At 34.3% G+C, this 26,575-nt stretch overlaps 2 protein-coding genes across 2 annotated transcripts; one reads left to right on the top strand and one right to left on the bottom strand.

The window, feature by feature from the left end:
- The first annotated feature begins 77 nt into the window (after positions 1-77).
- On the top strand, positions 78-9,281 carry LOC110455257 (dnaJ homolog subfamily C member 25 homolog). Its single transcript, XM_021505259.1, has 11 exons — positions 78-207; positions 1,943-1,974; positions 2,295-2,360; positions 3,271-3,324; positions 4,141-4,195; positions 4,565-4,671; positions 5,698-5,838; positions 6,673-6,737; positions 7,396-7,591; positions 8,394-8,459; positions 9,092-9,281. The coding sequence occupies exons 1-11, from the start codon at positions 102-104 to the stop codon at positions 9,212-9,214; spliced, it is 1,011 nt and encodes a 336-aa protein (XP_021360934.1). The 5' UTR covers positions 78-101; the 3' UTR covers positions 9,215-9,281.
- A 3,069-nt stretch (positions 9,282-12,350) lies between these two features.
- On the bottom strand, positions 12,351-24,997 carry LOC110455244 (serine/threonine-protein phosphatase 6 regulatory ankyrin repeat subunit B-like). Its single transcript, XM_021505246.1, has 9 exons — positions 24,504-24,997; positions 24,040-24,179; positions 22,527-22,728; positions 21,126-21,290; positions 20,227-20,408; positions 18,296-18,368; positions 16,849-17,013; positions 15,887-16,028; positions 12,351-14,109 (listed from the first exon to the last, which is right to left on the bottom strand). The coding sequence occupies exons 1-9, from the start codon at positions 24,538-24,540 to the stop codon at positions 13,935-13,937; spliced, it is 1,281 nt and encodes a 426-aa protein (XP_021360921.1). The 5' UTR covers positions 24,541-24,997; the 3' UTR covers positions 12,351-13,934.
- Between the last annotated feature and the right edge of the window lie 1,578 nt (positions 24,998-26,575).

The following is a 26,575-nucleotide window of genomic DNA, read 5'->3' on the forward strand; positions in this document are numbered from 1 at the left end:
AATAGCATTAAAGTGTAAAAAACAGCAAAAATACTTAAAAATATTTGACATCAGGTTTAAAATCTTTCCGTTTTTTTTGTAGGTTGTGACATTTTTCCAAAATGGCACCGGGTATTAGCAGCAGTTTTGTAGTGTTTATTTGTTTTATTCCTCAGACGATCGCGATGATAGAAGGACTATACTGTGGTCTTGAAAATTGCTATGAAAGTAAATATATTTTAGTTACTTCCAATTAACAAAAATAATCTTAACTGGGCACATTTCACTGTAGACAAAGGGGACGTGATGTCCTCATCTGCATAGTCCACGTATACCAATCTTTTTCAAAACAGAATTTCTAAAGGGTTTTATATGGGTGTGTTGACAGACGAGGCTAGTAACTGTGCTAAATCCTGTTCGCCCAGGTCCTTTCCAGCTAAATAATTAAAAATAATAATAATGTTTATTCGGGTAAAAGATACATGTCAAATATAAAATTACATTATACACAAGCAATGAGATCCAAGAATGGTATTTGATGAAAGACTTACCTTCAGATATCACAAAATGCATGACTAAAAAATATATTACTTCAAGTAAAAAGCATATATTCAGCACTGGGTAGTAGTATTATCATAGTTTTTATGAATATCACATCAAATTTTAGAGGTATGCAGACTGAATAATAAACTTGAACTGGTAATCTTTTACGCTTTCTGCACCCCTGGAATATGTCATAGCAAAATCGAAGGCCAAGCGTGAACCGCCTTGTGGACAAGACAAGAAGACTAGTTTTATTTGATCCTTTGTAGCCCGAATTCTTCTAGCCAAAACACCAGACTTAGACATTTTGACGTATAGATGACTGGTGTGGGGCCAAGCAAACTGCTGTATAATATAAGTAAACATGGAATTCTCTGACACCGTTTGGTATCGGAGAGAGACTAATAAACAAAAGGGCGCAGTCTGGAAATCTTCTGAGCAGTAATGATATATTCCATTTTCGATCGGGATCAGTACAGTTTGTTGATTAGTCACCCTGTGACCTACAAAAATGGTGTTCGCTCAAGTGAGAAATTTTAAACGATTGAAAATCGAGGACTCTACTGACGGAATTTAGCAGCTATTGGTAATAATAAGAGCTGATTTGGATCAATAAATAATCCATTTATCGATATATGTGAGGTATATGTGTCGGAAGATTATTGTTGTAAGCACCTCATAACTCTCCGATACTAGACCATGTCGGAGAATTCTACGTTTCAATATAGCAGTACGCGCTGGCCCCACACCAGACATCCATATGTCAAAATGTCTAAGTCTGGTGTCTGGTGTTAGGGCCAGAGGAAACTCGGGCTAGATCCTTTGATGTTAACAAAAGAATCTCGCGGTCGCTTAACAGTAAAGGTTATTGGCTTTGAAGTCGGACATCCCTCCTCTGTAATCTTTAAAGGACAAGTATCAGCCTAGTGATTGGTCAGTTTTTTTTTACCCGACACCAATCAAATAAATGTAGCTAGCCACGTGCCTTCAATTTTGCTATGACATATATATTCCGGGGGTGCGGATCTAGAGAACGCAAGGAAGCGTATACGTTACCCCTGGATATCATGGATGCCCATACACCTGCATGAAATATATCCAACGGCACAATTGTGCGTAAAACATGATAACTGTAAGATATGGATCTTTAATCATTTTAAACATTTCAAGTGATATATATATACCGTATATATAAATATATATTAATTTTTGTATTAGGGCAAATTACAAACAACCTTGGGCGAACTGGATTTAGGGTGAAACAACCTAAGTTGTAGTGTGAACATGATTTAATTGGGTCCAATACAAAATCATATATATTATAAGCTAATCAAAAGTTTACTGGGTGATTATTAAGATTTCAAATACAAATCAAATGTAGTGGACATGACATTTCATTTTTTTTCTTTCTCTATTTCAGTACTTGAAACTGTTGATAGAGATTCTACAAAGGTAATTGTATAATAAAGAAGTCACCTGTTTTGAGTATATATATATATATATATGTTCACTTCATAAGTGATTATCACTATATGTAGTATAAATCAAGTAACAAATTCTTTTAAATTACATAATGTCAAAATATTGTCAACATGCATCTTGTTAAATGTTGAATATAATAATTGCATTGAATAAATTATGACTAATTGATAAATTTCAGCACAATTTGAATTAATTAATGATCAAGACAATTGAATTAATTCATAATGTATACACCTGGTAATTACATTAGAAAATATGATAATATGTTTTTTTCAAAATGTGTCGTACAGGCAGATATAACTCAAGCTTACAGAAAGTTAGCACGCAAATGGCATCCAGACATGCACAAGACGAAGGTAAGTAATCAACAAAATGATTTTCAATGGCTGTATAAGAAGTAATATATATATATACAAGTTTTAAAGTAGATTTGTCAAATTGTCATAACCACATACAGGTATGAACTTACTAAAATGGGAGTATTTTGAGCTGTGATTGTTTTCTTTTACCGATTCCCAAAGATATGAGTAATTATATCAATAACCAACGGCCAGTCCAAATACAAAAGAAAAACCAATGTAGTTTTCAAATTTTATGTATATTTCATCACAAACACACATAAAGGCATTTACATATATATATAGCTGTCAATATGCAGTGTATATAGGCTTTTCACTGACTGTTGCAACATTGCCTACATATAAATTCCATAAATATACATGTATAAATGTGTTGCTTAATAATTATTTCCCATTTCAGGACCATCAATTATGATCTATTCATGAGCCGTCCATTTTCTTTTTAATAAGCCCATGTCAGATATAATCTGAAACTGTATATACATATAAATGACACTTTCTGTAAATGAGAAAAACATTTTAATTTCTCGTTTATGAAATATGTGCTGACCTTTCCCATTTGATGTTGAAGTTATCATTCATCTACATTGTTTTCACATCAAATGGTGTTTAAAATCCTCAAAATCATTTTCCATTTGTGTGTGAGTGGCGGGGAAGGGGGGGTGGGGGTCGCCCCCCGCCCCCAATGCCATAATCCCCCTATAGCTACCATGGTCCCACCCTGGACTTGCTGGACCCCTTGCCTAAAAGTTTGCTTATATTACAGCCACGTCAAATTAACCCCAGCTTTGCCCATGGAAGGACAAGGGGCAATTGAACACAATCTTTAGATCAAACCCTCGCCCCTTTTGACCTACATGTATATATGCAGATTCGTGTTTAATATGCTTTTGATTTATTTTGACAGGCAAAAAAAGAAGAAGCAGAACAAATGTTTACCACGATAGCCAATGCATACGAGGCAAGTACTTATTAGTAAGATTATTTAGCAGAATTTATACTAAGTTATCTTCATTTCTGGTTTAATAGATTAGAAGAATGTTTAGATGTTTCGCTATTTACTCAATGTTAAAAGCTTCCAATTTATGACGTATTCCAGGAGAAGATTTATCTCTGTGTAATTGAATTAGTTCAGGAACAAACAATTTTACATCTTACAAGTAAACCCTACCTACACTATTTGTTTGTGCCTATCCTAACTTTTTTGACAATTTTCATAAGAACACAAAGTCATAACATTGTTTAGTTCATTTTCAAGGTCAATTGTAAAGTCAGTATACAGCTGATCTTAATTTCAATATGTTGGAAAAATTGTGCAAAGGTTGGAAAAATATTTAAGTGCTGGAATATTAAAAAAAAAAGTTTTGTACTAAGCAAGCTTGAGAAAAAAAGCTACCTTGGTAATATCCAATTAATTTTTCTGAACACTTTTCAGTTATCATGCTATATTTTGTGCAGTTGATTTGAATAAAACACAATCTAAGGTTGTTTAGATGGCTCTGATTTGACTGTAACAGGTCGTGATTGTGGCTCAGATATAATACCATGGACACACTTTTTGTGATAGACTCTTTTCCAACAACATCTTGAAACATCATCCAATAGGTATACCAACTTATTCATTGTTTAAATTCAACTCTTGACACATGTAATAAGTGCATGTTACTGAAACATGTTTCAAGTTTAATTAATGTACAGTTGTATTTCTTCATTTTCTGACCTTATACCATTCTATATATAAATACACGTATAATGATTTTTTTTAACGATTTTGTAGATTTTACGAGACGAAGAGCAGAGATCAGATTATGATTACATGTTGGACCATCCTGGTAAGCTAAACTAGAACATGTACAACTAAAATCGTCGAAAAAGTAGTGAAACTTCAAATCAAATTCCCATGTACCTTCTGACATGCAGTTTAATTCACATATATACAAGCATTATCAATAGTCGATGGTTCGCCTAGGTAAATTGTTATGCAGGTCTTTTAAGCTCGCAGAATCCAATGAGTTTCTTATGCAAATTTATTTTTCTATCTATAAAAGTTAAGAAACAGAGGTATCACCATATTAGGACAGGTAATGCATTTTTTTTTCTGATTAAATGACTTGAATTTAAGTACTATATATATATATTATATACATCATTTTGAATGTTCACAATTTTGCCGCTGTTTAACATATTCTTTGCTTTTTCAGATGAGTATCTGTCCAACTACTACAACTACTACAGACGTCGCTTTGCTCCTAAAGTTGATCCCCGTATCGTTGTGGTCGTCACAATAACCATTATATCTATAATTCAGGTAATACAATACAATCATTGGTTGATCACTGCAATATTTTATCATACTTCTTCTGTATTTCCAAACCTGATCAGGTTATTATAGCTTGTAATTGAACCTGTTCTCCCTTCGCACCGGAAGTGAAAAGTGTTTTTGATAAGTATTTTAACATATATTCCAACGTGCCATAAGAAGAAGCTCACAGCTTTCAATCGGCGTCATCGCTATATGAACTATATGAATGCACAGAGCTGCCAGCCTTAAAGATTCAAACATCGTAATCAAGACTGATCTGGCAACAAAACTTTCATCATTGTGGCAGACTTTTTACTAGTTTGAGCCATGTTTCACTGAGAAAGGATTTTAGATTCCATCTTTGGGCATCTAAATTCAACAACATGGTTTGCTGTCTCTGTGATTATCAAAAGTTTTAAAATGATTTGTCACATTATTTTCATCACTGCAAGAAATCATGCAGTCACAATAACATTCATGTTGTTCATTTTGCAGGCATCAATGTCTTGGTACTCGAATACTTGTGTTTAAATTTCCATTTTAAATGTCCTATGGCACTTTTCCCCACCGTTTTTTCGCACATCTATGACCAAGTATCAAACAAAGCGTAGCTGAATTGAGTCATTTCGGTTTATATAGAAGAACTGTTGTACATACGCTTACAGCGTAGCCGAATCAACATCGATTTTGTGGACAACTCGTACACATTTTACACCTTTGTGTGCATACGCTTCACTGGTCATTTGTCTGATGAAGGTGACAGTGTACATATCATACAAGTCATCGAAACGTCATATAAAAACTCTTACTGGTTGTGTACAAAGAACTTTTCATAATCCATTCTGATCAACCTGAAGAAAATGTTAAGAATTTTGTGAAATACATTTGGAAGTAGCTGTGACAGTGTCTCAGGTCCAATAATTTTCGTAACTGTTACCTATATACATGTATACTGCAAGTAGATTTTGTGATACTGAAGTGTTTTCAGTTTACGTCTCTTTCTATGACTTTTGAACTATTTGTCATTTTCAGTACTGGGCTGCTTGGAATAACTACAACACTGCTATCACCTACCTCAGTAAAGAACCTAAATATAGATTTCGAGCTCAGGAGATTATTAAACAAGAAAAGCTATCAAATAGTACAAACAAGAAAAAGGATCGTCGAAATAAGGTAAGAAACATTGCGAGGTATTAACTGCTCAATGTATGTAAAATATAAGATACATTGTGAATTGTAAAGTTGTGGGTATGTAAAATAATTATTGAGTTAATGGGTTTCAAATTTCGGAGTTGTCAATTTAAAATTAAATCTGTGAACACTGCTGCTGATGTGGAAGGCAAGAAACTGCTTGTCAAATGATTTATAAAATAAAAATGAAAAGAGCAGCACCTCAAGATTAGTAGGGTTATACCTGATGAGTATCATGGCACTTCCATTCAGAAGTAATATTCTTTTTTGAATTTATTGAAAACCCATAATGATAAGGGAAGTTTGTTTTGAACACAAACAGGAATTGAAAACCTATTTTGCGAGCTTTCGAAAACATTTGTTTCCTTTGTCAAGCAAAGAGTGTAAATAACCAGTGTCTCGACTCTTAACTACTGAAAACAACTCTTGACACTGAGCCACAGTGTGCCAAATCAGTAAAGTCAACTGTCAAAAATCAAACAAGATGTTTCGCCCAACTGCCCTGTAATACTGCAAATGTAATGATAATAATAATGATATACACCATTTTCAAACAATTTGTACTGTTCTATATTCCGTCCTTGCGTATTGCAAGAGTTATCTTCTCTTGGGAGCAGGTATTGATTGTTACGTCACTTGTTTGTGAGAGAAACGTCATCAATGTTTGAGAAAAGGACGTAATTTTCTCGCCAAACCAATGACGTAACAATCAATACCTGCTCCCAAGAGAAGATAACTCTGCAATATGCAAAGACGGAATAGATGAATGATTACCCATGTTTGTAATTTATTCCTGATAACATATGATTAATACAGGAGTTGATACGAGAAGAAGAAGAGGCCATTATTAGAAAAGTTATAGAAGAAAAAATGGACATCAGGTATGTGAAGTAGCTAGGCTCCACTGAGTTTTGTTATTTTCAAAAGGTAAATTGTGTTCGTCAACTACAAGCATTGGCAATATATCTACAAGCAGGTGTTCAGAGGGCAGGTAAAGCTATCAGGTCGTAAGGCAGTGGGTGGTCCGGTGGTGCAGTGGATAACACACTTGCCTTTCACCAAAGCGGCCGGGGTTTGATTTCCCGATCGGACGTGAAAAGGTATGGGGTTACCTGACCACGTGAGTTTTCTCCGGGTACTCCAGTTTCCTCTCACATTTAGACCCTCCGCGCGCTAACATCCGGACCAACAAGAGTGATTTATATAAGTTGAAATAACTTGTTTCATAATTGTTGTAAAATAAATAAACTTTATTATATATATAAATCAGCATATTATAACGGTGAATATATAATTAGTACATAATTATGTAAAGGCCAAAATTATCACTCGGCCAATATTGATTTTCACAGTGAAAGGCAAATATTTGACCGAGTCCTACATTATTATCGGTAAAAGTTTCCTAGCTAGTATACAGTATTTTAATACAGAAATCGGGTTTAATTATAATTAACCACTGACTAAAATCAATGAGATATATATTTAACACTTGCAGCAAGGACTGTAAGTCATTCAGGTACATGTGAATTGTGTTGACAGGGGTGCCTATCAGAAACCGACTGTATATGACGTGCTGTGGCTACAGATCCTCCTGCTTCCTTACACCTTGTACAAGTACGTCGCGTCCTGCATAGATTGGACGTGGAGATACAGAATTAAAAAGAAGGAATACGATCTTGCAGCCAAACATTACCTTATTCGCAGAAACCTGAAAATAAGTGAAGGACAATTTGATGTAAGTGGAACTTCATAGTGTAAGATCGATGGTGCAGAAATTATATAAAGAATCCTTCACAAGAACTAGGGTGACAAGTTGGTGTAAATAAAACCCAACTACTGTACTAGTACATGTAAGGGACAATTTGATGTGAGGAAACCACATACTGTAAGAGGGTGGAGATTTGATGTTTATAAGTTAACCATCACAGCACTACTTTGAAATTTTTATGTAAATAAAACCCACTAGGGTCACAGAGCGAACATTTCCACACACAGGAATGACTATTTTTACTGTATTTTAACAATAGGTGATATTTTAGCACATTTATCAGATATTCAAGAATCACTGAATTATGATAACTGCTCAATATAAAATTATTGTAGTCATAAATGTTAAATAAATCAGACCTGAAGAAACCAAAGGCATTTTGTATACAACTTCAATACTTTTGCTGATATGCAGAAATATAAATGGGCTAATAAACATACATTCATAGTGCATGATTGCTGACTTTTAATTAATGAATTGTAAATTTTCTGTGAGATTAACATCCATGTAAACTATGTATATAATGCCGAAATGTCAGAGATGTAAATTTAACCATTGAACCCTTTCAAGATTGTAGATTTTGGCAATAAGAGATATATATATTGATATATTGTCATTTTATTTATTATGCCTTCGAGGTGGTATTCATATAAACCAAAATCTGCCAAAGCAAAACAGTTCAGTAATTAAGGGAACTACCTATAATTAAATTAAAAATCATGTGATCAAGCAGTTTTTTATAATCCATTTTTTTATTTTACTACTACAGGCATTACCAGACCATGAAAAGGAAGATCACTTATTAAGAGAGCTTTGGATAAAGGAAAAATTTCAGGTACTAGTAGAATAATGACAGTGACCTGGCCAGGACATTTTACAAAGCATTCATTACCTGATAAATCACTTAGCCCAAAGACTCAAGTAAGACTTATAAGTAAAAAAAAATTGTTTAGGGTTGTACCTTCACTAGAGTTTTTGCTATAATACATGTGGAAAATGCACCACGAGACTGGGATTGGAATCCGAGACCTTCCAAACTCTAGGTGGATGCTCTACCATTTGAGCTACCTAGTCACGGGCGATCGACCTGTACATTCCTCCCTCATTTTTTTTTAAGTCTTCACCTCCAAAGGCAATACATTTTACACAGACACTCTAAAAATTGAGTTAACTGGTCGCCGCTGATCAACCCAGTCCATCTCCGCTACACTGATATCACATGAATGACCACACACATATATATGTATACCATCAATTAAAATGCCATTATAAAATACGAAATAGTATTCTAACTTATGTATGTATCAGACTTCGGTACTGCAATCAGTAGTGTAAATTTTGAAAATATTAAACATGTAAATATTTAATATACACCTTGTTTTATATGGTCTCAATATATTGACTTGACAAAGTTTGACTTCATCTTTTCTGGTAGATAACTTCTGGCATTATCATTTCTTATTCCAGGTATGGAAAACAGCAAAGGAGGAGGAAATGAAAATTAAAATGGCAGAAAGTGCTAGATATAAAAGTTATCGTCGCTACATGAAGAAAGGAGGACCTGGACAAATGTCGTTTGGCCCCGAGTGACATGTTTGGTGGAGTCACAACACTAACTGTTGCTAGAGCTAATACCAAATAAAAGATAAATTACCAATATCTTGTTATCTGTTGTATATTTTCGTTATCTCATGATCACCGTAAGGCAGTAGCGAGTTATGGTATTAGGTAATTTTTCTCAAATTTTCTTGTAATACAATGAATTCACTTCTGCAAATGGCTCAGTTTTTGTAAAAGACTTATTCAAACACTTTTTTATTATTGTGTGAAAATGTAAAACTGAATATATTTTTATATAAGAAAATTAATTCAATGTTTTAATTTTTAATTTTTTTAGATCTATATGTATTCTCTTACATCAGATGTTTTTTTCAGAAATACTTGTAAGCAAACAGTCACTCAGATCTGCTGTGTATTTCATTTGACAACACTGGGTGTTTACACAATCTGAAACCATGGTGACAGATTTATATGACAAACATTTATTTATCAAGTTGATTTATCAAAAGATGGACTGTTGTAGATGCCTGTTTAACTATAGTGGTAATAAGTATGGATTGTTTCTGTAACTTGGCACAATGAAAGTAAATGGTTTGTAGATAGCTATAGGTGTGCATGAGGAGAGAAATTTCCGATCTGACGTTTTTTCCTGGAGTTATGTCCCTTGATACTTTTGCTCCAGAATCATTGTAAGCACAACTCCTCCTTAACCCTTTCACCCCTATGTAACTTATGTAGACTCTACCATGCATTGATATGGATGAGTCCATTATGGTCTACAGTTTTGAAAGGGTTTACAGGTTGTTGAATTGTTTTTTGTAACTTGTCACAGTTAAAGGTACATTGTATATGTAGATGTGCATGAGGAAAGGAATTTGCGATTTTATTATTTTTCCTGGAGTCATTTTCCTTAAAACTTCAAATTTCTGCTCCGGGAGACTTGTAAGCCCAAACAGTGGGTTTAGGGACTCGCACAACTAAATCAGCCAATCAGCAAGTGTTTCATACAATTGTAATCCTTACCTAAAAATTGTTCCAGATAACAGTGCCTCTGAGTAATTTAAATGGGTAATTGTTGACTTATTTTACATTGAATGAAATCTACAAATATTTAACTTTAGAAAAATATATACTTTTGGTAGATTTTAATATGTAATGGCGGATTGATATGGGGTCAAAAGTCAAAGGGTGTGTCCGTCCCACTTGACTGGTTTGGCTTCAGGTAAGTATTTATGAATCTAGACAGTTGTCACTAGTGTTGAACTTCAAATATTAATGCGATTAGCTCAAAAGCTTAGTGATAACATATAATAAATGATTTAGTTGTGCGAGTCCTTAATCTTTAAGCTCGCTTATAACTTCTCTTAGTTAATTCACCTGTAGATTTTGTGTTGCCACCAACACTGAATCAACAAACACACCAAAGAGGTCATTTATTGGACATATTTCATAAGATTTCCAACATCCTTTTCTCCACAACTATTTGTGACTGTTCTATTGTTACAATATAAAATAGGATATCAAGGTCAAAAGATAAAGTCCAAGGGCCATTTACAGAGGTGGAGGATGCAGAGTATCACATGAAACCCTCAGTAATTGACTTCTCTGTCCAAGTCAGTAACTTTAACGTCTTTTTACCATAATTTTGTGCATTGTTTAATAATCAAAGTAAAATGTTTCATAATCAAAGTGAAATAAAAATAATATGAAAAAGTGTTATAACTCCACTCCTTCTGTTTATTAAATAAAATAACTAAAAGTTTATTATTAAATCTTTTATTTCATTGTTTCAAAGCCATCTTGCTTTATACAGCATAAGCTTAGATAATTACACAACACAATCCAACAGCTAGAAATTTGTCATAATAATATTAAATTATTTTAAATATAAAAAAGGTATAGGTCATAGATAAACCTACTTTCCTCACAGTAAAACGTGTTTTATATTCACTATTTTAACTCATTCACCCCTACATGTTCAAATTAGACTTGTCCAGTCCTTGATTCGGTAAGGTTTGAATGTGACTTTAGGGGTGAATGGGTTAAGGGAACGAAATTGTGATTTGTTTTAACTGAATCTAAAATACGCAGGTTTGACACAAAGTGCATCACTGTGTAGTGCAGATAAATTAATAATAGTTAACAGGTTTTACTGTAGATAAACTTATAATTGATATCACAGTAAACCTATTTAATAACAAAGTGTTGTTGAAACAAATAATGCATGTCACAATATTTCAAGACAAACTGGTCCCTTTGTCAAGCTTTGACTGAATGAGTGATTTGTATTGTTTATTTGTACTAGATGTGATGAAATTGTAAACTACATGTGTCACTCGATTGCGAGACTTTTCGTCTGTTGAAAGAGTGTACGTATACACACTGTATCTTATAGATCTAGCCCCTCTACCGTTTAGGTCAGTGCTTCTAAGCCCGATCTTTTTTTTTCTTTTTTTCTTTTTTCTTTCTTTTTATTGTTATCGGACCCTAGCTAGAAGCTACGGTTCCCGCAGCTAGGTCATACAGATGACTTTGCTTGTTCCCCCTCATCTCTGTTCAGGTTTTGAGTTTTCCTGATTTTTATTGGTTTTTAACCCGTAGCCTATTTGATACAGTGTTTATAAATAGGCGAAATATCCCATAGACAAGTGACATATGAAGTTTACAATTTCATCTCATTGTTGTGCATGTATGTAAACAACACAAATTGCTCACTCACAGCTCGACAGAGGGGCTAGTCGGTCATGAAACGGTGCTCTAGTTTTAATAAATAACACTTTGATATAACATATTTCCAAACTGAAATCTTATTAATATCACATTCAATCTGTTTTACTATAGATATAAACAATAAATATCTTGTATTTAACTTGTACAATCAATTAAGACCTGATATATCACAGCAATACATTATAATAAATATGTATATTCTCAATATCATTTATCTGGAAATCGGGGCACCTATTCACGAAACCGTCCTCATGCCCAAACTCAGATTTTTTGCTGAAGCGCAATTTCTTGATCTGGTGATCAATCTCTAATACTTTTAGTTTACGCCCGACTTTCACCATGACATTTGATTTAACCCTTTCACCCCCTATGTAACTTTAGTAAACTCTACTATGCATTGATCTGGATGAGTCCAATATAGTCTACAGTGGTGAAAGGGTTAAGCAAGTTACTAGGAAGTTGGTTTGAGCACATAGAGGCTATGCTTGAGCATGAGAACATTTTCATGAATATCGGCCCAGGTCTTCATGATACAAAGTCCACAAATATTGCTTAAAACTTGCATTGGAAAATTTGGTTACGCCATTCTGAACATTGTTATGTGTAGTGCATCAATCAAAACAGTGTAGTTTCTCTTTCATATTAGTTTTAAAAAAACACTGACAGGCTTGTGATCAAATATCTACTGTACCATTACAAGTCCGAGTATTTGAGGTAAAGGATACTACTCTACACAAGTTGTAGTATAATCATTAACATATTTAACCATGATTACGAAACAATATCTTTACAAAATCAATTAATACAAATTGTACATACATCAAGAAAAATTATTAGAGGGGCAATTTTACACATAACATATATTCATCTGTTGTTTCATATTAAACTTGTATGTGTGAATGAAACATAGAACTACACTCAAGTGTATTTCTCCCCCATTTGGCCAGATATCCACACTTTGGGTCAGGGAAAGATTAATAGAATATATCGCCCCCTTTAGGGGGAGATAGGGGAATCTCAACCCGAGGTGGAAGATTCTTCAGTTGCCAAACACGAGGGTTTAATTCTGGTGTAAAAAAAATATTAAAAAAAAGTTGTCTCCCTTCCATTGACATATTATGCTTGAAGCAATATAACTAGCCCCATTGACACTTTCAACTTATGAAAATTGCTTAAAATAATTCACATAACTGCAAATCAGTGACCAGCTGAAGATAAATTTCAAAGATTTAAGTCTTCATTATGGCACCTAGATCTGATGTAACATAATATATATAAACCTGTACAGGAAATTAACTCTTCTTACCCAATAAGAGTCTAAAAAAATGGTAAATATATTCATAAGCATTGTGCCTGAAATGATGATTTTGATAATGGTGTTTTCGAAAATCGGTAGTGTAATCTTTACTCTCCACAAACAATTGTTTTATTAATTAAATATTACTTTTTTTCCTTTGGATTTTTTTTATTGAATTAAAGGAAAATTTCCTTCCCTTTATTTTTTCCTTACCTCTTTTAACTTAATTAAGATATTTCCTTAAGTTGTAAAAGAAATATTTGCGAAACTGGGATCAGATCAACTGCCTAAAATTATCATACATTTATTTTTTAACAGTGTCCAAAAATTATCAAGGTTTTAAGATAATTTTAATGTCCATCAGTACATTATTTGGAATGACTAACACGTACTCTATGAATTTTCTTTAAAACTTAAACAGATATGTATCTTACCTCCCCCCTCCCCCACCCACGGTTATATAAGTGTACACACTATATAAAGGAAACCTGAAATATCTCTTCTTTTTTTTAAAATATGACAGCCATATATTAAAATGATTTATTTAACTCATTAAAACATATATCAACAGAAAATACATAAATATATTAATAATATTATCAAATGCTGATAGTTCATTTAATTTAAAATTGTACTTATTGTACACTGTGAATCACAATATTGGAACTTTGATTTTTACAGTTTCCTGTTTGCATGTCATTTAAAAAAAAAAAATCATTAACACTAGAATCGAATAGTATCTTCATCTGCTTTAAAGGCAAACATGTCATTCGGATCGAGGTATTCCCCAAAGTACTGTGCTGACAAATCTCGTTTGGACATGTTCACCTTTGGGGCTGCCTTGGCCAATCGCTTGTCTCTTTTCATCAGATTAAGCTGTAACTGTGTCGGAACTCTCCTGTAACAGAGGTACAAAACCTTGATGTAACTTCAGATTTACATGGATATGCAGTAATTATATAAATAAATCCAATTCAGTGGAACTGGACTGGGTTGATCATCAGCGACCAGGTAGAGCTCCGTCTAGAGTTTGCAGGGTCCTGGGTTCGAACCCTGTCTGGCGGTGCATTTTTACGCTCCTATATTACACCATCTTTTGCTCCCAGGGTGTCACCATTTTTCATTGTCGAAACAATTCAAGGCTTATCTAATTAATTAATGTACTGTATATTGATAATATATGCAACTGCAAAATTGTGTTCAATTGATGCCAAACTTAAAATTTTGTCAGATTTGGTACAGTAGTTTAGGAATTGTTATGTTGAATAATCAACATGCCACTGTGAGAAAAGGGCAATAACTCTGCTAAATAATACGATGAACTATTAAGATTCAATGAATTCAGTTTAGTAGGTTGGAAGGACAGATGTGGAAAAAGATTGCGTGTCTTGTACTAACAGCAAGGACCCAACGTCACTCCTTATTTTGTTGCTCCTGGGGTTTATATATAAAGTGTATACCAATTTGATATCAAAACTTATCAACCACTATTTAGGTAGTAGTTAATGGGACCTTGACATCTGGGCCTGTATTCATAAAACCGTTCTCATGCTCAAGCATGACCTCTGTGCTAAACCTCAGCTTTCTTGTCGCTGGCTAATATGAATCATGTGACACGGTCAAAAAGTCAAGTTTAAACATCGAAAATCGTATTCAACCCTAAGACTCTCAAGGCTTTTTCCAAATCATTTACAAAATGTAATTTTTCATGAATTTATCACTGGAATAAGAAATTGTGAGTACAAAATCTGACTGAGCAAGAGAACGGTTTCATGAATACGGGCCCAGACCTTTTTACTTTCTATTTTAAACAAGAGGCCCAATGGGCCTGCATTGCTCACCTGGTATTAATCTCACACTTGTAATCTTAAAAGTGGACTAAAATACAGCTACAGGCAGAATATCAGTGTTTGATTCATAAGAACCTTTTAAAAGATTTAAACATATGACGCCTGTGACCTTGAATGTCGAACAAGGACATCAGGTTGAAAGTGGATCAAGGTCATTCATTTTAACAAACTTGGTAGTCCTTCATCCCAGCATGCTACAGGCCTAATTTCAGTACCATAGGCCTTTTAATTATTGAGAAGTTGTTTGAAGATTTTAAGACATTTGACCCATTTGACCTTGAAAGATGGTCAAGGTCATACATTTTAACAAACTTGGTAGCCCTTCATCCCAGCATGCTACAGGCCCAATATCAGTACCCTGGGCCTTTTGGTTATTGAGAAGAAGTTGTTTGAAGATTTTAAGACATTTGACCCCTGTGACCTTGAAAGTGGGTCAAGGTCATTCATTTGAACAAACTTGGTAGCCCTTCATCCCAGCATGCTACAGGCCCAATATCAGTACCCTGGGCCTTTTGGTTATTGAGAAGAAGTTGTTTGAAGATTTTAAGACATTTGACCCCTGTGACCTTGAAAGTGGGTCAAGGTCATTTATTTGAACAAACTTTGTAGCCCTTCATCCCAGCATGCTACAGGCCTAATATCAGTACCCTGGGCCTTTTGGTTATTGAGAAGAAGTTGTTTAAAGTAAAAAGTTGACGCCGGACAGACGGACGACGGATGCCGCACCATGGCATAAGCTCACTTGCCCTTGAGCAGGTGAGCTAAAATCTCAAGTTTTTTTAACCTTTTAATTTTTAATTGGGAAGCAGCGAATTGTATACATACACTGGGGCAGGGACAGGATTTTTGTAGGCTGTAGTCTTAGCCCTGCTCAGCTGTCTCTCCATTGCTGTAGGGGGATGTGATCTGTCCCACACAGCCTTCTTGTACTTTTGGAAACACAACTGACATGGCTGTTTGTTGTTAACTGTAAAAAAAATACATTGAAATATCATGTAAGTTTTGTATCTTAACTTTAATTATTTTACCACAGCTGTGAAACAAGTTCTACCAATTTGTTATCAACTATACTCTTGTTGGCCTGGATGGTAGCCCCTAGGGGGTCATGATGAGGGAGGAAACTGGAGTTCCAGGGGAGAAAATGTGGTTGGGCAGGTGACTTCATACCTTTAACATCTAAATGAGGAATTGAAAACAGGCCATCTTGGTAAAAGCCTAAAAGGCGAGTCGGCTATCCACTGGGCCACCCAGTCACATGTATTTAATTGTACATAACTAATTAATTACATTAACCCCTCTCACTATAATATTACTCTGAACAATAATTGCATGAACTTTCAGAGAATAGATTGCCGAAAAATACATGCAGTAACTTGAAATCTATATTTTTGCAACTTCATGATTTTGCAATACATATGTATTGAAAATAATATATATAAGTGTCCTGATTTTTTTTTCTCCAGAAAACTTTTTTTTTTAAAATTTAAAGATGCCTGATTTAATTGTTACAAACAGCTAGATGTTAATGTAATTGTCAATTTATGCAGATAAAGGATCAACGTTCAATTTAATTGAAACTGGATCTTTGATTGATCCTGTTAATTAACAGATATGTTCCGTGGAAGGTCTTACATAACAGTAAACGGGAACAATGCAAAGATCTTATTTTAATTACATTGGGTCGTTTAATCTGCACTTCGTCTACAAATATAACATGATTTTTTCTACACTTTTCAAGTGTTACATACTTAGAAGTATTAATCATTTACAGATAATGATCTACCCACCTCCCTTCTCCATTTCTAGAGGACATCCAGCTTTGCGGGCAGCATCCAAGGGCGTGTCCCCCTTAATGTTCTGGCTCTCAATGTCTCCCTCATGGTACAAAAAGCAGCTTAGACATTCTGGCCTCCGACTGTCAGCAGCATAATGTCCAGGTGTGTTTCCAAAGTCTTCAAAAGCCGAACATGCATATGTTGTAGTTTGAAGTTGTTAGATAATTTGAGAATGGTCTGCATTATTTTTTAAATCCATATACAAAAATGTATATATATACATAAACAGAAATAAAAATATTCCCTGTTTTATTTGAATTTTCCAGTAATAATGGTTACTAAAACTTGTCTTGTTAGATATTTTCATATAAATGCACATTAAGTACTGTTCACAATTACAAGTATCAAATGGGCAATACTTTAAACATATAATGTAACACCATTACAACTTGAGTGAGATTCCAAAAATATTTTTTAATGATTAAAAAAGTAACAGCTTAAATCAAGTGTGAGAAAAATATCAGACTTTAAGTTAGAATGACATTAATTTTGTTCTTATTTAAATTGACATTTGCAGTAATTTGGTGACCTTTGTGTAAGTCATAGAGAGCCCTGTGTAAGTCATAAGGACCTCTATGTAAGTCGAGGTGACCTCTGTGTAAGTTGAGATGACCTCTGCATAAGTGGAGATGACCTCTGTGTAAGACAAAGTGACTTCTGTGTAAGTCATTGTCAACTCTGTGTAAGTCATAATGACCTCTATGTAAGTCATAGCGACCTCTATGTAAGTCGAGGTGACCTCTGCATAAGTCATAGTGACCTCTGTGTAAGTCATCGCAATCTCTGTAAGTCGAGGTGACCTCTGTGTAAGTTGAGATGACCTCTGTGTAAGTCATTGCGATCTCTGTGTTAATCATTGCGACCTTTGTGTAAGTCATAGTGACCTCTGTATAAATCATTGCGACCCTGTGTAAGTCATAGCGACCTCTATGTAAGTCATAGTGACCTCTGTGTAAGTCATAGCGACCTCTGCATAAGTCATTGCGTTCTCTGTGTAAGTCAAAGCGACCTCTGTGTTAATCATTGCGACCTTTGTGTAAGTCATAGTGACCTCTGTATAAATCATTGCGACCCTGTGTAAGTCATAGCGACCTCTATGTTAATCATTGCAATCTCTGTGTAAGTCATAGCAACATCTGTGTAAGTCATAGTGACTTTGTATAAGTCATTGTGACCTACGTGTAGGTCAAACTGATCTCTAAATTGTATTAAAAACTCTCTTATATCTCACAGTGACTTTTTATTTTGACATTATTAGTATTTATGAAAGCTCAGGCATGAACTCCTATAATTATGTCTGTACTGTTATTTAAAATGATCTTGGTACCCATGCTGTATCATATCTTGTTTTTTTAAATTTCTTATATATAATACCCAATGATTTCTGTCAACCACTCACAGTCTGTTTGGTTAGGATCTGCTCCCTTCTCTAGTAACCAATGTAAGACATTTAGTGCTCCATGCTGGGCTGCCTAGAACAGATAAACAGGCAAAATATTTAAACCTACCTCAGGGACTCAATCTGAATTATACCTCTTTATCAAACATTTAGACAGACTTCAAAATGTAGAGACTTAACAATTTCTTTTAGGCTAGTTAGGAGCTGGTGAAATAGGCGGTGGATTCCTATTCCTCCTCTGGTCCTGGTATGGTGTTATATTGCGACTAGTGACAAACAGAGTTAGGATAAGGCAAATATTATGCCTCTAAGGAGTTGTCTTACAAAAATTATAACTACAAATTAGTACACGCCGGATGGTTGGCTCCTTCCCTCCTCTATCATGCTTTTTTTATTCCTTCACTACATTCTTTATCCCTTCTACTCGTTTTCCTATCTTTTCTTCTTCTACTGGATAACTGAACTACTATAGATACGTAGTGAATCAGATGTTAAAAAAAATCAATCAATCAATCAATCAAACTTCAATCTGACTTGCCACACTGTCTTCCTGTTCATAAACATTACTTAACCCTTTCACCCCTATGTAACTTTAGTAGACTCTATCATGTATTGATATTGCCGAGTCCATTATGGTTTACAGTGGTGAAAGAGTTAAAAGAATTCCAGGTGGATTACACAGTCACACTGCATTGTGACTATCTGGTCTCAGTAACACATTCTTGAATGTAGCATTCATTTCAAATTAATATGAACATCATGAAAATGGGTCCTTTGATAATTTGATATTCAATACATGGTCCCTTTGAAACTGAAAATCTGTGTGAAGTTAAATAAAATTTAACAAAAATTATGAAAGACATGAAATCAACTTGAACTACCGAGTCTTGTTGACCAGGGGATGTAGTTTCAATAAAACTAGATGTGACCCTTCCTCGATAGTCCAAGGGTTACGCTCACTTTCGCTCTCTACCTCCCCGGGAATATGTCATAGCAAAATTGAAGACATTTAATGATCATATACACAAATCGGTACAATTAGAAGAACGCATACATATTTTGATACATCAACGTTTTGTCTGCTGTATAAAGCACTCGTGAGACCACATCTGGAATACGGAGCTAGCATATGGAAACGATACCTACAAAAGGACATTAACAAAATTGAAAGTGTACAGATTAGGAGAGCCACAAAACAGATACCATGAATGAAAGACCTAAGTTATCAAGACAGATTAAGGATTTTAAAATTACCAACTTTAAAACAAAAAAGATTACGAGGAGATATGACACAGGTTTATAAACTAATACATGGATAATATGACACTTCTGTAACAGAAGGCTTTTAAAATATAAATGAGAAAACACGAACACGAGGTCATTATAGTCTTTCACTTGAAAAAGGAATGTCTAAATTGAACTAAAAGAAAGTATTCCTTTAAAGAAAGAGTGGTCAACCATTGGAATTCTCTGCCAAATCACGTGGTCACATCACAAACAATAAAAGCGTTTGAAGCCCGGCTGGATAAGCACTATTATATTAGTGGTGCAGTCGTGTGGATGAGACAAGAAGACTAGTTTGATTATTTGGTGTACATCAAAAGAATTTGTCTGTCGTGTAACAGTAAAAATGACCGGCTTTGAAGTCAGATGTTGTTCCTCTGTAATCTTCAAAGAACAGGTATTAATCTGAACGATTGGTCAGTTTTTTTTACCCGAGACCAATCTAATAGCTTGTCATGTACCTTCAATTTTGTAATGAAATATTCCAGGGGTGCAGAGAACGAAAGGGGTGCAGAGAACGTAAGTGGGTGTTACCCCTTAAGTATCGAGGATGGATGTGACCCTGCTCTTGCTTTAAAGAGTCAGGATTTTCATTTTTTTTTCATCATGTTTTGCATAATCGATTTGGCTGTAATTACTATACTGACCACATGACTAAGTGTCTTGCCATCTGCCTGTGTGACCTCAAGTGATGTGCCCTGCTTGACCAGGAAGCGAACAATATCGAGTTTGTCGTGACGTGATGCGTGGTGAGCTGCGAGGTATCCATTGTTGTCACCGAGTGTAATGTCGCAGTCTCGTTGTATTAGTAAGATCACACAGTCCAGTGCTGAGGGAAGAAACACACAGTACACATAATATACATGAAACAGGAAGTGAAAATTAATAAAAAAAGTTAAATATGAATTTATACAAAATAGTATGTTTTACAAAGCTTAATTCAAAAGCTGATTCTGAAATAATTTTCTAAGAAAATATCTTGGTCTGTATTTTGAGTGTTAAAACAATTTTCAGCCTGTGCTTTATATACTAAGTTAAAGTTACAATCAGAATGTATAATTAATATGTATTGTCACATAGTTAAACCTGTCCAAACTGACCACAACAAATATATACATGTACTGATGTACAATATACTGTCACATAGCAAAACCTGTCTAAACTTACCACTACAAATATATGCCTGCACTGGTATACAATATTTATTGTCATACAGCAAAACCTGTCTAAACTTACCACTACAAATATATGCATGTACAGGTGATCAAAACATCTTGTCACACAGTTAAACCTGTCCAAACTGACCCCTACAAATATATGCATGCACTGGTATACAATATTTATTGTCATACAGCAAAACCTGTCTAAACTTACCACTACAAATATATGCATGTACAGGTGTACAGTACATATTTTCACACAGTTAAACCTGTCCAAACTGACCACTACAAATATATGCATGTACAGGTGTACAATACATATTGTCACACAGTTAAACCTGTCCAAACTGACCACTACAAATATATGCATGTACAGATAAGCTTACATCCATACTGGGCAGCGTAATGGACTGGGGTCTTTCCAATTTCACACCGACTATCCAGATCCACGCCCTGGTCAAAGAGGTACTGTAGGATCTTCTTATGGTTCCTCATGGCAGCAAGGTGACTCACTTGTCTGCCTAGCTTATCTTCTGCGACCAAACTGCTCCCTGTGGACAGAATATATACAATGGATAAATGAGATTTTCATTCTTTTGCATATCATCTACCTATAAATGAGCTATTGAATGCCAATTTACAACTGGTATTGTATACCGGGAAATTTTCGCCCATCAACTTTAGACAATAAATTCCATTTTCGTTCAATATTAAATTTGCCTTTCACATTTAATTACTATGTATAATATGACTTGTTTACAAATATTCACTGTAACGATAATTCTGCTATCATATTACGGAGGGCAAAAAAGACAAATATTAAACAGCATGATGCAAAAAAAATCCCGGGATACAGTATATACATCAAATTACCCCTAGTACTGTATTTTCATCCAAGATGAATGGTTGAATCCACGGAGACACATAATCACATTTAAATCCTTTCACAACATTATTTCCATAGATGATTACCACTAATGTTGATTGCAAGTTCAAATATTCACGAATAAAACCTAAATTCAGGCATGAAATTTAATTGTGAAAAAATGTTCCCAGTTAATAACAGGTGGCCACCAAGACAGATTTGACTGTACATGCAAAAATGTATACGGATAAACTGTATCATATATTTGCAAGCTTGGACCATTACTGGTCTGACTTCAATAAACATGATTTCCTGCACTTATCTGGCCTATTCCGTCTTTGCGTATTGCAGAGTTATCTTCTCTTGGAAGAAGGTATTGATTGTTACGTCACTAGTTTGTGAGAGTAATGTCATCAATTTTTGAGTAAACGACGTAATTTTCTCACACAAATCAATGATGTAGCAATCAATACCTGCTCCCAAGAGAAGATAACTCTGTAATACGCAAAGAAGGAATATATACCAATAGAATTTAGTCTTTGAGACAAGAAATATTAAACACATATATTAGCCTCATCTGTCAATACATTCATAAAATATATATTATGGATGTAAATTGACAGATGAGGCTAGTACCTGTGTATTAAGCTATGATTCTGGATGCTATACAAATATGGTATGTTTATCAAAACTTTATATCTTAATTTACAAAAAATATCATTATATAAATCTGAAATTAGATCCTTTTTGAAATATATGGTATGCTTATATTATAAAAGTAAATACTTATTACAAAAAATATTGATCATTGAATCTGAAATTAGCTCCTATGCAAATATGTAATAAATAAATTTATAAATAATTCAGATATTCTCTCAATTCATGCATATTTTTTGCAGACCATGTTTGCTGATATATATACCTTTGGCATGTAGTATTTTGAGGCAGCCCAGCTCGCCATTGAAGGCTGCAGTGTGGGCTGGCGTCTGGTTGTCACGATCGCGGACATTTACTTCCGGCGTGTGTTGGAGAAGAAGATTGAGGCATTCCTTGTGCCCACCCGTACACACTTCGTGGAGTGGAGTTCGTCCTGTGTTGTTCCTATCCAGGGGCTCTGCTCCAGCCTAAAACATGGCGAATCAATTATAATTAAAACTGAATGTTTAAGATAGGATTCCAAAAGGTGACTATTTTTTGAAAAGGAGGTCAAATCACAAATGTTCAGATTATATATAATTAGATATCCTCTAATTATCAAGGATATAGACACTTAAGATACTTCTAACTTAGTCTAAGGGACTAGCATGTGTATAAAAAATATCTTAGTCTGTATGACTAACAGGTATGGAACATTTAGTAGTCTTTCTCACTTTTTACTAGTCCAGGACTATACCCGACTTATGTTAGTGTAAAACCCTGCAGTCTCTTTCAATGGCTAATACTAATAGATTTACTGCAGGAATTAACCATTCCGCTGGCCCGTGTTTCCTTAGGCTCCAACACTTAAGACTTGAGACATCTATTGGTCAGAATAGTCTAAAGCCTGGTGTTAGAGCCAGATGAAACTTGAGCTCCTACTGTATTTCACTTATCAGATATCCAATGCTAATTAGTAGATTTTTCATTGCATCAGGCTTGTGAAGTTTTTTGAAATTACTATATGTCAGACTATAGGATTTTTTTAAATCTGTCTGTGGACTTCCTCAAATTATGAAATTGTACATCTCGTACATACTTCAGATGTGTATTTTAATAAATGTATCTTAACAGTTACAAGTGCAATGTGCAAGTATGCAGAAATCCAACCATTGACCATTTTCGATGTTGCCGAATTAGTGACAGTGTGTCCCAGGGTTATATACCACATTGCTGGAAAAGCTAGCTTGCCAAGAAGGCAGTATTTTAAAGCGCTGTAGAGTGGCTTATGTTAGCTAGATAGAGCGCTATATCAAATGTTGTATATTTTTTATTTATTTATATTCCCCCTCATATTCCTTTGCTGCTACACTAGGTATGTACTAACATGAAGAGAGTAGTGTGCTTCCACCTGGGACTGAAACTGCGATCCCATATCGACTTCCTAGTCAGATGCTCTACCACGGAGCTAAAGGGAAATTCCCTCTAGCTCGAAGCTAGAAAGCGACTGTATCCTATATATGTACAATTAAAATTTGCCACAAACATATACATTTCATTTGACTGTCACTATATATGCAATAGAATGAACTTAATTTTAGTACTAATATTAATAGCGGGCCTCCTCTGCTCTGACAAAGCAATATATAGGGCCTAAAACATGTCTTGTCGTCAGAAGCTATATATGTTATTGCAGCTTATCAATACCCTGCCACCTCTGCCCAACGCAATATTTAAAAAAAATGTCTTGTCGTTAGAAAGTATGTTACCGCAAATAAAATGAACTGGACACCAAATACCTTGAGCAGTTTTTCCACTATCGGGTATTGTCCATAGCTACTGGCGATGTGTAAAGGTGTACGACCATTACTATCCTTAGATTTGGTATCAAGGTTTTGTTCATCAGTGTCCAGGAGTTCTTTTACAGGATCTGTACTGTCTGTTAAATAATAAGAATACATCTGAGGGATTGCACGTCGTGATTGGAATAAAAAATTCGCTACATATCTTCTGTATTGTCCTTGCCGTTTTAACGATACAAAACATTCAGTAATTATCACGACATATTTTGTTCAAATTACCCCTGTGATGCTCTTATCCCGATACTTTCTACCGGAATAAATCATAAATATCCAACGATATTGAGAGTAGAATGATTAATTCAACTGATAAGACAATTACTTTAAGTAAGATCAATACAAAACACTTATAGAGTTGTAAAGCATAGCTGTTATCGTAAATTCTAAGCCAAATCGTGGGTTACCTTTCGGAGTTGTGCTTCGATCCGCCATTGTGTTCATAAATACTAAGGCGACCACTTTACGGTTGTCGTGCAAATCTACTTACTTGCGTGTATGGATGTATATAAACAATAATTTATTAATCAAATGTGTCTGTATGTTTATTTGATGTATTGAAATATTTAATTGCTGACAAATCTCAAAATTGTGTGTGTCGTAATTTCGATAGTGTAGAAGAAAAAACGCGCGAAAGTTTGAAATTATATTTTGTACGTCCTGTTGTGCCCCAAAAGTAACCATTTTCACAGTTATGGTTTGTTTTTCATAACCTGGTTGGCATAGTATCACATTTCTCGATAATACCAATTATATTGTGGCCCATCTTTATAATGTTATTTTACTAAAGACAGTGCGTCAGGGACTAAAGATATAGTCCATAGTATAACAATGATTATATCGTTTCGTCCGGACGTAAAAAAGCATAAATCATACTTGATTCGTCAGTTCAGTTTATGATCCCATAGGCTAAACAATAATAAAACTGAACATATTCTGATATTTGTTGTAAATAAGTAAAACTTAATTATATTTAGTTTTTGAAATGAAATCAAAAGGAAATATCTAAAACTGGTAAATGAATGCAAACGATGTAAAGTTATTTTGTAAAAATAACATCTGACTTATAACACAGATCCCTGCTATACTGACGTAATGCTATAGTGATACAAGATACAAGAAGCTTTATTTAGTGTCGTATATGGCATAACATTGAACATTAGCTCTGTGGAGCTATTTTTACGACAAACATAAGTATAAAAACAGAGTAATAACAAGGTAAAAGGCATGCTAGTAGAAAAGGTAGGATTTTGCAGCATAACTATATACATTGAGCTACTAAAATAATTTAGAAAACAGTTTGATGATAGCAAATGCATGTTAAAAGCAGGAAGAGTACTAATTATAACATAAGCATAAATCATAATCATAAAACATAAAAACATATCAGATTTTGCAAGCACATATTTCATATATAATACAGATGGTTAATTACGATACTTTATATTGGAAAATGATTGAATAAAATACTCAGATAAATTAAAGTAAAGTAAGAAGCAAAATAAAAGCAAAAATCTCAAATAAAAAATGGGGGATCAATAAGATGAAAGTCACGAACATATAGAACACTGGCAGAGGTCACCTTCCCAGGTGGGCAACAGCCTACAGAAAACCTTGCATTTTCTGCTTGTCTAATCTCATTTGGTAGGCTATTCCACACCTGGGCGGCTTCAAAACGAAAAGATTTCTTGCCATATGTGGTAGAATTTACTCTTGGTGTAGTCACAGTGTCAACTTTCCTAAAATTATATAAAACTTGGTTTCTGTTGGTAAGACTCTTAAAGAATTCTGGAGCAATATTATTTAAAATCTTGTATACTTCCTTNGGCAACAGCCTACAGAAAACCTTGCATTTTCTGCTTGTCTAATCTCATTTGGTAGGCTATTCCACACCTGGGCGGCTTCAAAACGAAAAGATTTCTTGCCATATGTGGTAGAATTTACTCTTGGTGTAGTCACAGTGTCAACTTTCCTAAAATTATATAAAACTTGGTTTCTGTTGGTAAGACTCTTAAAGAATTCTGGAGCAATATTATTTAAAATCTTGTATACTTCCTTGGCCATGGTCTTCAGCCTACATATATGTAAAAATTCTAATTTATTTCTAACTAAAAGATCTTTAATAGAGGAGCTATAATCATTATCAATAAAACGTAAAGCTCTTTCTTGTATCTTTTCGATTTTTCTGGTATTTCTGATACTACAAAAATGCCATGAGAGAGGACAAAAATTAAAACTAGATAAAATAAAAGATTTAAAAATGGTGACTTTGCCTTTTTTTGTCAGGTGATTTCCAATTCTCTTGAGTATACATAGTTGTTTGGAAGACAAATGAATAATATAATGACAAATGAACATTAATTTGACAAATGAACATCATAGTGACAACACTAAAGTAATAAATGAACATAAAACGACAAATAAACTTACAAATAAACTTTAAAATGACAAATGAACATTATATTACAAATTAACATTA

Source organism: Mizuhopecten yessoensis, unplaced genomic scaffold (assembly GCF_002113885.1).
Source record: "Mizuhopecten yessoensis strain PY_sf001 unplaced genomic scaffold, ASM211388v2 scaffold8183, whole genome shotgun sequence".
NCBI lineage: Eukaryota > Metazoa > Mollusca > Bivalvia > Pectinida > Pectinidae > Mizuhopecten > Mizuhopecten yessoensis.

Excerpts from the sequence above, each read along its gene's own strand:
- LOC110455257 (XM_021505259.1), top strand. The coding sequence starts at position 102 with ATGGCACCGGGTATTAGCAGCAGTTTTGTAGTGTTTATTTGTTTTATT. Across the intron at positions 3,325-4,140 it reads CGATAGCCAATGCATACGAG|ATTTTACGAGACGAAGAGCA; the intron begins GCAAGTACTTAT and ends ACGATTTTGTAG. Across the intron at positions 4,196-4,564 it reads TTACATGTTGGACCATCCTG|ATGAGTATCTGTCCAACTAC; the intron begins GTAAGCTAAACT and ends TTGCTTTTTCAG.
- LOC110455244 (XM_021505246.1), bottom strand. The coding sequence starts at position 24,540 with ATGAACACAATGGCGGATCGAAGCACAACTCCGAAAG. Across the intron at positions 18,369-20,226 it reads GCAAGACACTTAGTCATGTG|GCAGCCCAGCATGGAGCACT; the intron begins GTCAGTATAGTA and ends TATCTGTTCTAG. Across the intron at positions 16,029-16,848 it reads TCTAGAAATGGAGAAGGGAG|TTAACAACAAACAGCCATGT; the intron begins GTGGGTAGATCA and ends TTTTTTTTACAG.